Source organism: Mus caroli, chromosome 2 (assembly GCF_900094665.2).
Source record: "Mus caroli chromosome 2, CAROLI_EIJ_v1.1, whole genome shotgun sequence".
NCBI lineage: Eukaryota > Metazoa > Chordata > Mammalia > Rodentia > Muridae > Mus > Mus caroli.
In genome coordinates, this window is record NC_034571.1 from 10,168,731 (window position 1) to 10,181,270 (window position 12,540).

General features: G+C 40.4%; 1 protein-coding gene across 1 annotated transcript in view; it reads right to left on the minus strand.

Annotated features, from left to right (window-relative positions):
- The window catches only part of Cubn (cubilin), a 225,260-nt gene that overhangs the window by 203,610 nt on the left and 9,110 nt on the right, over positions 1 to 12,540 (minus strand). Inside the window, exons 7-10 of the mRNA XM_021155681.2 lie at positions 8,614 to 8,740; positions 7,601 to 7,763; positions 5,593 to 5,724; positions 2,963 to 3,064 (exon numbers count right to left, since the gene is read on the minus strand). Of these exons, the coding sequence (XP_021011340.1) occupies positions 2,963 to 3,064; positions 5,593 to 5,724; positions 7,601 to 7,763; positions 8,614 to 8,740 (524 nt within the window). The remainder of the gene's footprint in view (positions 1 to 2,962; positions 3,065 to 5,592; positions 5,725 to 7,600; positions 7,764 to 8,613; positions 8,741 to 12,540) is intronic.

The window sequence follows — 12,540 nt, forward strand, 5'->3', positions numbered from 1 at the left end:
CAGGGAGTGGAATATAATGGTTTGTATATTCTTGGGCCAGGGAGTAGCACCATTTGGAGGTGTGGCCTTGTTGGAATAGGTGTGACCTGGTTGGAGTAGGTGTGTCACTGTGGGTGTGGGCTTAAGATCCTCACCCTAGTTGCCTGGAAGTCAGTCTTCTACTAGCAGCCTTTGGATGAAGACATAGAACCCTCAGCTCTGCCTGAGCCATGACAGCCTGGATGCTGCCATGCTCCCACTTTGATGATAATGAACTGAACCTCTGAACCTGTAAGTCAGCCCTAATTAAATGTTGTTTTTATAAGAAAAAAAAAATAAAATAAAAGAGCTGGAATAATGCATGAAAATTAATATGATGATGAATGTAAACACGTTCCTCCACCAGCAAATATTAATGAAAATGCATAGAAAATCTCACTGAAGTATTCGATTGGAATAAATTATTTAACATGACAAATTTGCAGCATAAATGGATAGTGGTGTTTTTATGTCCTTCGGCCATAGTGCTTGCAAGATTTGAAAGTAAGACATATAGGAATCATTTCTCCATAAAGGAGTGCATAAAATTGCATTCTTTTATCTATCTCTTTTAAAGTATTTACTGAAGGGAAATGGTGTAAGGAGACTCAGACCGGCTATGCTTTGCCTGGATATCTGCTGCCATTCCTCAGGCAAAGTCACAGGCTGCCATGATAATCGTTAAAGAACATGAAATGCTACTTCACACCATGTAATATACGACCAGTTCCTGTGCATAAAATGTAACTATTCATATCTGTCTGTTTCATTTTGGTCTCTCAAGCTGACTATTACTCAAGCTACTACTGCCCAGAGTTCACAAGGGAGAGGTGGAGTGTAGAGGCATGGGATGTCTTGACCATCATCAGATAGGAGGCATATGAGACCAAAGGAGAAATCAAATGGGATTTGAGGAATCTGAGGAATGCCTCTCTTGACCACATCACTGCTCTGTTAAACGCTTCCTGAACATTTGGTCACTCATATGTGTGTGATCTATACAACCATGTAGGTATACACCTGTGCACATGTATATATTCTCATCAATGCATGCACATTAAGGATGCATTAATAAAAATGAAATTTTGAAACATCAAGAAATGTGTTGTATTATTTAATGGATGAGGTTGAGTCTAACCATTTGGATGGAAATCATCTAGGTTTTCTTTTGGTACACAAGTGACCAATAAATTCTAAGACTGTCAAAGATCCTGATGTATCAGGAGAAAATGTAAGAGGAACATGACTAGATGATCTGTGAAGAGTTCAATAGGAAAGTCCCTTCTCACAAGGAGGTTAGGAGAAGAGGAGGAGGAGGAGGAGGAGGAGGAGTAGAAGAAGAAGAAGAAGAAGAAGAAGAAGAAGAAGAAGAAGAAGAAGAAGAAGAAGAAGAAGAACTTTGACTTACTCTTCGGCAATAAATTTCTTAAGCTTCTCTTGTGCTAGGGAAGTGTTAGTGATGACCCCCAACTCTTAAAAAAAAACAGACAGGAGCCCATCTGATGCAACTCACAGCAGGGTCTTTATTCTATTCAAGCTAGCTTGACCCAACCCCAATGCACCACCAAGTGGATGGTTTTGGTGGTGGTGGGCCCCAAATGTCTGTCAGGCAAGGTTTTATAGTAGGCATCAATCAGGGTTGAGAATACAAGCAGCTAATTGGGAAGTTCCTATTGCCTTTAACATAATTGGCTGGTGCTGGGAGTCACATCATAAACTTAAATTCTGCTTCTCTCTGCAATGGTGATCATTAGGCAGGGGGTGGGCTTGTAACCTGGAAGTGGGGTACAGGTTTGTTGAGAGAATAACCTGGAGATGCTGGTCCTATTGAGGGTTAACCTAGAGACTGGAGCTAGTTTGTTGGGGGATAACTTGGAAACTAATGCTATGTACCAGCCTGTTAATTTACCTGAGTTCAAACTTAGGTCAGGTTCTCTAAAACTGAGTCTGAATTTAAAAGATTTTGGTCTCTCACCTCTAAATAGAAAATACTAGTACAAAATCCAGAGAATGACATGCTGTGAACAAAGTGTTGCAAAACACAAAACAGATGGGGAAGATGGTTTCCTCTGTAAAATCAAAGGTGGCAAACTCAAAAGAAAGCAAATGGGCAGTGTATATGAGAAATAGAAAGCTGAGAAGTACAACTGAAAACATTATTGTTCAATAGCAACAAAAACACAGGCTTTAAAAGGACTAAGAAACTAACTGTTAGCTATAAAACCAATCAAGACAAAAAAAAAAATAGTAGCTGTGATTGTCAGAGCTGGGGCACATAAACATTGCACGAGCTGTTGACTGGGACTTGCAATGAGACAATTCTCGGGAAGATGTGTTACGGCACACATGACCTGGAGCTTGTTTATGTGGTACCACAACAACTACACAGTGAGACCATCCTGGATTCATTAGTCCTTTCCTAGAAGTAAACTTTTTTTTTTCCGGCTGGATCCATGATGCCTGAAATAAATGCTATATGTTCTCTGTTGCCAGCTGTAGCCAAATGGCACAACTCTAGTCAATGGCACAGAAATAAGAGTTATAAAAGAAGGTGATATGTCCTTCTTCCCTTTCTCCATTCTGTTTGCTAAAGTCATTATTGACTATTTGGCTTAATTATTATTGGAAACAACGTTTAGTCAAAGAAGATCACTCAAGAGTAACTACACTATCGAATTTAAATATATGTAGGTTTTTGGGATCAGTTAGTTTTTTTGAGGATCAAGATAACGATTTTGAGAGTTATGAATGGTAGCTCCTGCCTATAACATGAGTACTTGAGAGTCTGAGGCAGGAGGATTATATGATTTCAAGGCTACAGAGTGAGACTGTGCAACGCCCCCCCCCTGAAATTTCCAGAATAATTTCTTGTTTAGAATATGAAATTGTACAGAAAAGAGGGTTTGCATGAAACATCCAAGGACCAATGCGGGTGAGCCATTACCTAGAACAGAAGAGGAGGAACAGGTTGCGTCTGGATGGCAGCCTCCATTATGGATCGAGCAGATGTCCAAGGGGGTGCACACTCTCCCATCACCACTGAAACCTGACCAAAGCACAGCAGAGGGTGAGAAACAAGGTCAAGAATACGGGAAAAAGACCATGACTGTCTAAGATTAGAATCCCGGGGTACTGGCTGGTTTTGTGTGTCAACTTGACACAGGCTGGAGTTACCACAGAGAAAGGAGCTTCAGTTGGGGAAGTGCCTCCATGAGATCCTGCTGTAAGGCATTTTCTCAATTAGTGATCAAGGGAGAGGGCCCCTTGTGGATGGTACCATCCCTGGGATGGTAGTCTTGGGTTCTATAAGAGAGCAAGCTGAGTAAGCCAGTGAAAGCAAACCAGTAAAGAACATCCCTCCTTGGCCTCTGCATCAGCTCCTGCTTCCTGACCTGCTTGAATTCCAGTCCTACTTCCTTTGATGATGAACAGCAGTGTGGAAATGTAAGCTGAATAAACTCTTTCCTCGCCAACTGCTTCTTAGTCATGATGTTTGTGCAGGAATAGAAACCCTGACTAAGACACCAGGTAACCAACTCTGAAGAGCCAAGTAGATAGAGATATGAAACTCCACAGAGTCAATCAGTAGGACATGGTTAAAAGAACTCATAAAACAGCACAGTGGCTTTGTGTGTGCATACATATATGTGTGAAGATGTGTCTGTGTGTGTGTGTGTGTGTGCGCGCACATATGTATGTGCGTGTACATATGTGTAAGCTTGCAAGTGTGAGGTGTCATAGAAATGGCAGGCTCTAAATTGACACACCTTAATTTCACTGACTAATGTTCTTGGGGGTGATTTATTACAGATGTCTAAAGTACCATTCTTCATGTTATTAAAATAACTGGGAGGACTTGAGGGAGGATAAAACATTATTGGAATATACTGTATAAAAAATTATTGACCTGAGTCGGGCTGTGGTGGTGCACACCTTTAATCCCAGCACTCGGGAGGCAGAGGCAGGAGGATTTCTGAGTTCAAGGTCAGCCTGGTCTACAGAGTGAGTTCCAGGACAGCCAGGGCTACACAGAGAAACCCTGTCTCAAAAAAAAAAAAATTATTGACCCCCCTTTGGTTTTATATATGTGTGTGTGTGTGTATGTGTATATATATTCATTTAATGCTTAGAACTCTCTGAAGTTCTTGGAGACTAGTTTTATTTGAACTAGAGGACAGCCAGAATGACCTCTTTCCAGAAGAAAAAAAGAAACTAACATGTATCATGTTTGTAAGCCTTATCTGTGGACACGGTCCACAAGTGCATATATTAAATGAATATACATGTATGAGCACAACAGAGTGATGGATCTAAAGATTCTCACAGAAGCATTTCCCAGGTCTGTGTTTTCGTGCTGTTTGCTGCTGACACTGTTTTCTGTCTCTTTCTTACTTTGCTGCCCTATTGCATGCTGAATCTACACTGTAAGTTAGGCATCCTAGACCATTCCTTTTTTTTTTTTTTTTTAAAAATCATTTTGTGATTGGGTTACCTCACTCAGATGGTATTTTCTAGTTCCATCCATTTGCCTAAGACCTTCATGAATTCATAATTTTTAATTGCTGAGTAGTACTCCACTGTGTAAATGTACCACATTTTCTGTATCCATTCGTCTGTTGAGGGACATCTGGGTTCTTTCCAGCTTCTGGCTATTATAAATAAGGCTGCTATGAACATAGTGGAGCATGTGTCCTTATTACATGTTGGATCTGAATGAGGTAACCCAATCACAAAAGAACACAAAGCTATGCACTCACTGATAAGTGGATATTAGCCCAGAAGCTCGGAATACCCAAGATACAATTCACAGACCACATGAAGGCTCAAGAAGAAGGAAGACACAGTGTGGATACTTTGGTCCTTCTTAGAAGGGGGATCAAAATAACCATAGGAGGAGATACACAGACAAAGTGTGGAGCAGAAACTGAAGGAAAGGTCATCCAGTGACTGTCCCACCTGGGGATCCATCCCATATACAGTTACCAAACCCAGACACTATTGTGGATGCCAACAAATGTTTGCTGACAGAGGCCTGATATAGCTGTCTCCTGAGAGGCTCTGCCAGTGCCTGACAAATACAGAAGTGGAGGCTCACAGCCATCCATTGGCCTGAGCACAAGGTCCCCAATGGAGGAACTAGAGAAAGGACCCAAGGGGGTTGCAGAGCCATAAGAAGAACAGCAATATGAACCAACCAGTACCCCCAGAGCTCCCAGGAACTAAACAACTAACTAAAGAGTACACAAGGAGGGACTCAGGGCTTCAGCTGAGTATGTAGCAGAGGATGGCCTTATGGGATATCAATGGGAGGAGAGGCCCTTGGTCTTGTGAAGCCTTGATGCCCCAGTGTAGGGAAATGCCAGGACAGGGAAGTGGGAGTAGGTGGGTTAGTGAGCAGGGGTAGGAGGGTTGGGGAGTTTTCGGAGGGGAAATGAGGAAAGGGGATAAAATTTGAAATGTAAATAAAGAAAATAACTAATAAAAATGGGAAAAAAAGAAATAATTTTAAAGTGAGCAAAGATTCTATTTCAAGGGCATTGCCTTGTGACGGCATCAGGAAGCCTGATGTAGTACCTGCTGGACAGTTCCCACAGGTGAATGATCCAGGAGTGTTCAGGCAGGGGACCAGTGGAGTCTGGGAACAGCCACCATTGTTGATCTCACATTCGTTGATATCCTGGCATTGGTAACCATTTCCTTGCCAACCTAGAAAAAATATTGATTAAAAGATTAGCACTTAACAACTCAACAAGGAAGAACTACAGATAGTTGAGACATACACAAAATCATTCTGGGTTGGCAACATGGCTCAGTGGGTAATGATGCTTTCCATTAAGCATGATCATCTAAGTTCAATGCTTGGGACTCACATGGTAGGAGAGAGCTAACTCCAATTTGTCCTCTGACCTCTAAAGGCATGCTATGGCATTCACTCCCCAACCCAAATAAATAAATAAAATAATATTGTAAAGAATAATTCAAACTGATGAATAAAATACACAAAACTATAGATTAAAATGAGATATCTCTAACCGGTAGTCCAACATTTACTTTAAATGCATAGAATCTAATTCTGATGAAGTGTTAGATAAATGGGGCTCACTTGCAGACTGTTGATTGGATGTTAATTAAAACCAGTTTGGAATGAGGTCTGGCAACATTCATTAATTTTTAAAAATAAATTCCTTTTTAAGTAATTTTACTTCTTGAAATGTGTTCTTTGTAGATAAAATCATCCACATATTACAAAATACATTAGAAGATCTACCGAAGCATTGCTTATAAGGACAATCAAAACAGTTGAGCACCTCAAGACTCATCTACGGCATTGAATTTTAAAAGTAATTTTAGAAATGCCCATACATATGCACATTCGTACATCTGCCAATACAAACATTGAGAGAATTTTCTCATGCATAGTTTAAGTGTATACAACAAATTATAGAACATTATGAAGAGTTGCAGTCATACTAGTAATCTGCAGGAATGACTTGCTGAAAACTGTGCCTATATTGGCAAAAGTAAAGTGAAGGGTGAGATTAAAGGTGAAAAGAAATCTTTAAATATTCTATTGTAGCCAGTTATAATGTTAGTATTACTCTCGTGATTCATTATAATAATAATACTCATGTTTAAATATCTTCACCCTTTAGCATACTTATAATGTTGGGACTAAGTGGGGTATCCTTGATAAACTGACTTAAGGAAATGATCATGTCTGAGCATGGTTAGGTTGAGTACACAAGGATCTGAGAGACATGCAGTCTAGCCCTAATGATGGTTCTCACAGTAAGAAGACATATTACTATGCTCTGCTTTTTTACAGATATGCTTGTAGTACCTAACATTTATAACAAACATATAGTGCCTTTAAGATTCAGGAAAAATAGAATGATTAAAGACAAAAATGAAAATTTTTGCTTTCAATTCTTAAGTTTTGTTTCTCTTTGTTTTCTTCGAATAAGAAAATGAAAAAGCAAGCACACACTACCCATTCTCTAATTTAAGCCATTTGTTTTCTCTGATATCTACTGTTTAAGGACTGGCATCATAAATTACCTTCGAGAATTCAGCTACGTGTGACTTTTGCCCCTGAGATGCAAGAGGGGAGGACTTTCTTCTCCTTAGCTTTGCTAGTTCTAAACCAACACCGTGCAAGCACCCGTTAAACTACAAGTCTCTAAATGCAGCTCAAGGTGCACATGTGCCTTGGTTGACAGAGTCGTGGCTTACTCTGCAGCTCACCTCAGATCCAGGGCCAGGCAGATGTGGATTTAGATCTGGCCTCGAATAAGCTTTGTGTACATGGAGAAGTTATTTAGTCTTTCTAAGCCTCAACTTCTCCTATTTACAATGAAAATAACTCTCTTACCACATCTAATTATGGCCTAAAGTTGGATGCTGGCACACTGCCTAGCAAATCTCCAACTCTGGAGACCTGTTCTAGCATTAAGATGCTCTTGAGTAGGACATGCAGGTAGGTTTAGGCACCTCTGGAAAAATGATCAGTGGTAGAGGGAAGTTGATTCTGGTACCTTGTCTGTATGGTATTCAAGCCTAGCATGTGTCCCTAAGGAGGTACCTGTTGGGCAGGCCCCACAGTAGAAGGAACCCTGTGTATTGAAACACTGTGCCTGTTCTGAACACGGTGAAGGCTGGAGGCTGCATTCATCTTTGTCCTCTGTGCAGGAGATACCATTTGGCAGCGTTGTCCACCCAGCATCACAGATACAGTTAAATCTCGGCTGAAAGGAAAACAATAAAGTAAATAAAGGCTATGGGGAAGAGGAGAGGAAAAGATCTGAATATCTCACCAAACCCTGAACTGGTTAAAGTCATTCAAACGTTCATTTGCATCAGGTCAGTTGAGTGGATTCTCTTTCTCTTCCCATATGATTTAAACATTTAGACTAGACCATGGAAAAGGAACATCTTTATTTCAGGATAAAAGGATCCTATAATTTATCCCAAAGATGCCCAGGAAAGAGTAACAGTAATCAAGAGCTGTAATTATAGTCAGTGGACTCAGCCAGCTATGTAGTTAAAGGGTAAACACCCAACTAGGTACAGACTTCGGACAATCGTTTCCTTCTTAAAAATCTCTTCTCTCCACTCCTTCCTCTCACTCCTACTGCTAGAAGGGACTGTGTTCAATTACTTAAAAATCCTTAAAAATTAATTCAGAATAACTAAAATTCTTGTAACATCAAACTAGCCAGACTACCCTGTTAGGCATCTAGGACCCAGAGCTGAGAGGAAGACTGGAGAGCTAGATTCACAAAGTGTGCCCTTCACAGGGACGCAAGGCCTGAAAAATCCAGACATGAGATGCTGTTGACAAAACAGAGCCTGTAATGTTTCTGTGTCTTGTCACTGTTAAGCATACAGGCCAGGAGACCACGCCTCACAGTTTTCTGAATCCAGTTTTCTGTATGAGTTATCTCCCCCTTTGCTTGTGTGTGTCCTACCAAGAAATGGAGGGGACTTCACCTCTACAGTCACTTGTAGCAGCACAGTGATGGTCTAGAGTCAGCATCAGCATAGGGAGTGTGTAACACTGGTTTCCACAAGAAGCACTGAGGGGAAGGGACCCACCTGTCCATGATAAACTCGCTGTAAATCCTCGCAGATGCCATGCTTACAGAGCTGCTTAGAGCCCTGTTCACAGTCATTATATTTGGATGCACACTGAGGTCCGTACGTATCAGGCGTGCAGTCACATCTGTTGGTTACACAAGAGCACAAGCTCAGGGTTTGCAGTTTTAGTACCAGACTCTGTCCATTGGCATCCATAAAAGGTATCCATCAGTGAAAACCAATAATGTTAATAATAAACCAGCCAAGCAGTTTTGTCAGCTGCAACCTTAGAACAAAATTCCCCAGTTCTCCTCCAAGCAGTGTACCGAGTGATCGTGTTATCTTTGCAAATCAATTGTCAGAGAATCATGATTCAATGTTTTATAGGACTAGGGCAATAAATTCTTTTGATCTCAGTCATCAAATAGTACTGTCAAAAGTCAGGTGTCTATAAATCCTGGGTGATGGAGTTTATTCAAGAAGGGAAAAGGGAGATCAGCAAGTTCACTGCATTCATCCTATAGTAGCTGTGAAGAAGCACAGGTGATGGTCTCTGCCAGGGGCCTCTCTATTGCAGAGGAAATATGTATTCTTTCAGGAAGAGATGTTGTCCATAGTGGGGACATTTCCTTCACAGTCATACTTTAATGCATAACAAAATATAATCATCATACGGTTCCTAAATACTAAGAGATGCACTACCACTAGAAAATGTGAGGTAAACAAAAATCAAATAGGGGAAGTTTGTTTACTTGTGACTTTTTAAGTTGCTGGCTTAGCTGTATTTCTGCAAAGCATAGGAAAGGGATCTTGTAAGGTTGAGAGATGTGGTGGGGATGAAGGACTCACAAAGGCTAAGTGTGAGCACATCCTAGAGAGTGAAAAAGCCAAGCACAGAGGTCATGGTTAGACCCCAGCAGAGATTCATCCCAAAGGGAACTGAATGTCAGCGCTAATGCCAGAGGAGGACGAGGGAGAATCTGGAGAACACGTCTGTCTCTCATGTCGGGACCTTGAGCTACTTCCTGAGGCTCCTAGAAAGGAAGACTTGCTACCAAGTAGAAAGGTTGTTGTAGAAATATGCGTTCAGTACCAGGAGCTCAGCTAATAATCACAGATGTCAAAATGTGATAGTGCAAGAAGTGAGTTTGAAAACAATCAAGGCGTGTCAGGGCTGGACCGAGAAACAATTGCTGGGGTGATACCCAGAGTCACTTCCAAGTAAAAAGAGTTCAATGTGTATTGCCAGAAATGGAGAGGACAGATATGGAAAACCACAATCTATGCACTACCATTTAGAGCTGCCAGACTTACCAACTTAGAATACAGGGGACACAGTTAAATTTCTATCTCAGGCAAATGAATACTTGTAAAATATGTAAGTATGTTCCATGTAATTTATAGCACTACTATGTAATTATAGAAAAGTTATTTAATTAATAAATTGTGTCTATGAGCATTCCAAGATTTCTTTACTCATTAAAACCAGGTCATGAATTAATAATAATTAGTAATTAGACTTAGATTTGATGTTCGCTCCCTATCTAATAGCTACTCATCTTTTTCCATGCTTTCCCTTATGCCCTGTTATCTCTCCTCTTCACTATCTCATTCTTCTAGGGAAGCAAATTATACTCTTTGGGATTATCATATTTTTAAGCATTTCTTATACATATTTAAGCATTTGATTCATTGCTAAATATTTACTCTGTAAGTTTGACATGTAAAACAGAACAACTCAGAACCAATTATTACAAGTTTTTCTAAATGCATTTTCCATGCAAGGACTATTAGGGTATTTGGGAACCCCTGGGACAAAGTGATGAAAGTTTAAATCCTGAACAGATGCACTAACCATTCACCTCTGACAAGGTACTGACTCATGATGCCTCATCCAAAGGTCTTTCTCTTGAGGAAGTACTCAGAAGTATGTTTCTCTAATAGCTAAATACTTAACCACTGGAAAATTACTTATGATGTCAGAGTAGATTGGGGTCAAGTGTCTGAGGGCAACCCTCTCTCCTTAGCTCTCACTTACTTCTTCCTAGCCATTGTCACCTGGAGCTGAGTGGACATACATCTTATAGTCTTTCAAACAATATGCAAAGTAGACTTCTTTCACTTACATTTAAATATTAAAGGAAGGAGAAAAGGAAGAAGAAGAGGAGGAAGAAGAGGAAGAGGAGGAGGAGGAAAAAAGGAGGAAGAAAAACAACACTCTGTTGAGCCAGAATCAGAAGAAGGAGGAAAAGAACAAGAAGAAAAACAACAACAAGGAGGAGGAGAAGGAGGAAGAGGAGGCAGAAGGGGAGGAGAGAAGAAGGACAAAGAGGAGGAGGAGAAGAAGGAGAAGGAGGAGGAGGAGAAGGAGAAGAAGAAGGAGGAGGAGAAGGAGAAGAAGAAGAAGAACAACAACAACAACAACAAAAATAACGAGAAGAACAAGAACAAGAAGGAGAAGAAGAACAAGAGCAAGAAGGAGAAGAAGAACAAGAGCAAGAAGGAGAAGGAGAATGAGGAGAAGGAGAAGAAGAACAAGAAGAAGGAGAAATGGAGGAGGAGGAAGAGGAGTGAGGAGGAGGGGAAAGAGAAGGAGGAAGAGAAAATAAAACAAACAAGTAAACTATAGCCTTTCTTGCTATGATCTTCAAAAGCAAATGTTTTCATCATATTTTACAGGAATGCAGCAAATAAGATTGCCTACAGCCACAGAACCAATGTGTGAGAGAAGATGAAGAGAAACCCAGGTCTGCTTTACTCAGCTGCATTATTTTCCTGTGTTAGATTTCTGTTCTCAAGAGTAAAGTGAGTATGAAAAGTTTCCATGGGCTTTATAATATAATAGCATTTGTATGTGAAATATGTTTTCAAAGTGACTCAGTATGGCTTTTAAAGGAATAAATATTTATGAAGCAATAATAAAAGGTATATGTTTTTTAAACTACCTTAGTAGTATTCCTGCCTTTGATAGTAATTCCTTTTAAATTTTATTTATTATGTATGTATGTGTATGCATGATATGTAGGTTGGTGTGTGGATATGTTCATACCACAGTGTGTGTGTTGAAGTCAGGAGTCAGCTCTCTCCTACCATAGGATCCAGGGATCCTATTAGGTCACTGAATTTTTGCAACAAGTGTGTTCACCTGCTGATCCATCTCTCAAGCTCTTGGTTACTAGTTTTTGTTTTTTTAAAACAAACAAACAAACAAACAAACAAACAAAAAGCCACCTTGTTATTGTTGGTTTTATCCTAGTAGAATGAAACTAGGCTTTCGGTCTTCAGAAACTGCACTTGTCAATTGAGAAGACACTGAAATATCCTTCCATAGTCCTAGTTAATTTGTCTTAGAGTCCATGGCTCAATATCAGTATATTGGATAACTGAAAAGAATTAATAAATGTAATACCTAACTAGCATGAATGCCTAACAGAATTATCTTCACTACTTCAGCTTTGCAATGCTTTAAATTCCACAAATGATATGAAGATAGCATAAGATGTACCAAGTCAGCATTGTGTGCCTGGGAATAAACACAGCTTGTTTACTTCCTAGAAAGCCTTGTAGGTTCTCACTCTAAGTACATGTACCACCCAGGGGTGGCAAAGCCAGACCCCAAGAGCTATCTTACATACAAATCAGGAGACAATCAGAAGCAACATTTACAATGATTAGGAGACAATAATACCGAGAAGAGAAAACTGCTTTTCTGTTGGCTCTCATGGCAGCTGGAGGCAAAACCTCAGGAATTAGTTGAAGCAGGTGAAAGTTTACCCTGTCCTATACCCATCACTCTAAAGAAGAAACTTTTCCAAAGTGGGGTGGGGGAACAAAAGAAAAGAAATTGCCGAGTTAGGGAAGCAGAAACCGGCCTGAGTAGGGCCACAGGCCTCATCCGGCCGGATCAGCGCCAGGGTAGCGGGAGCGCAGGGTTGCCTGACACCC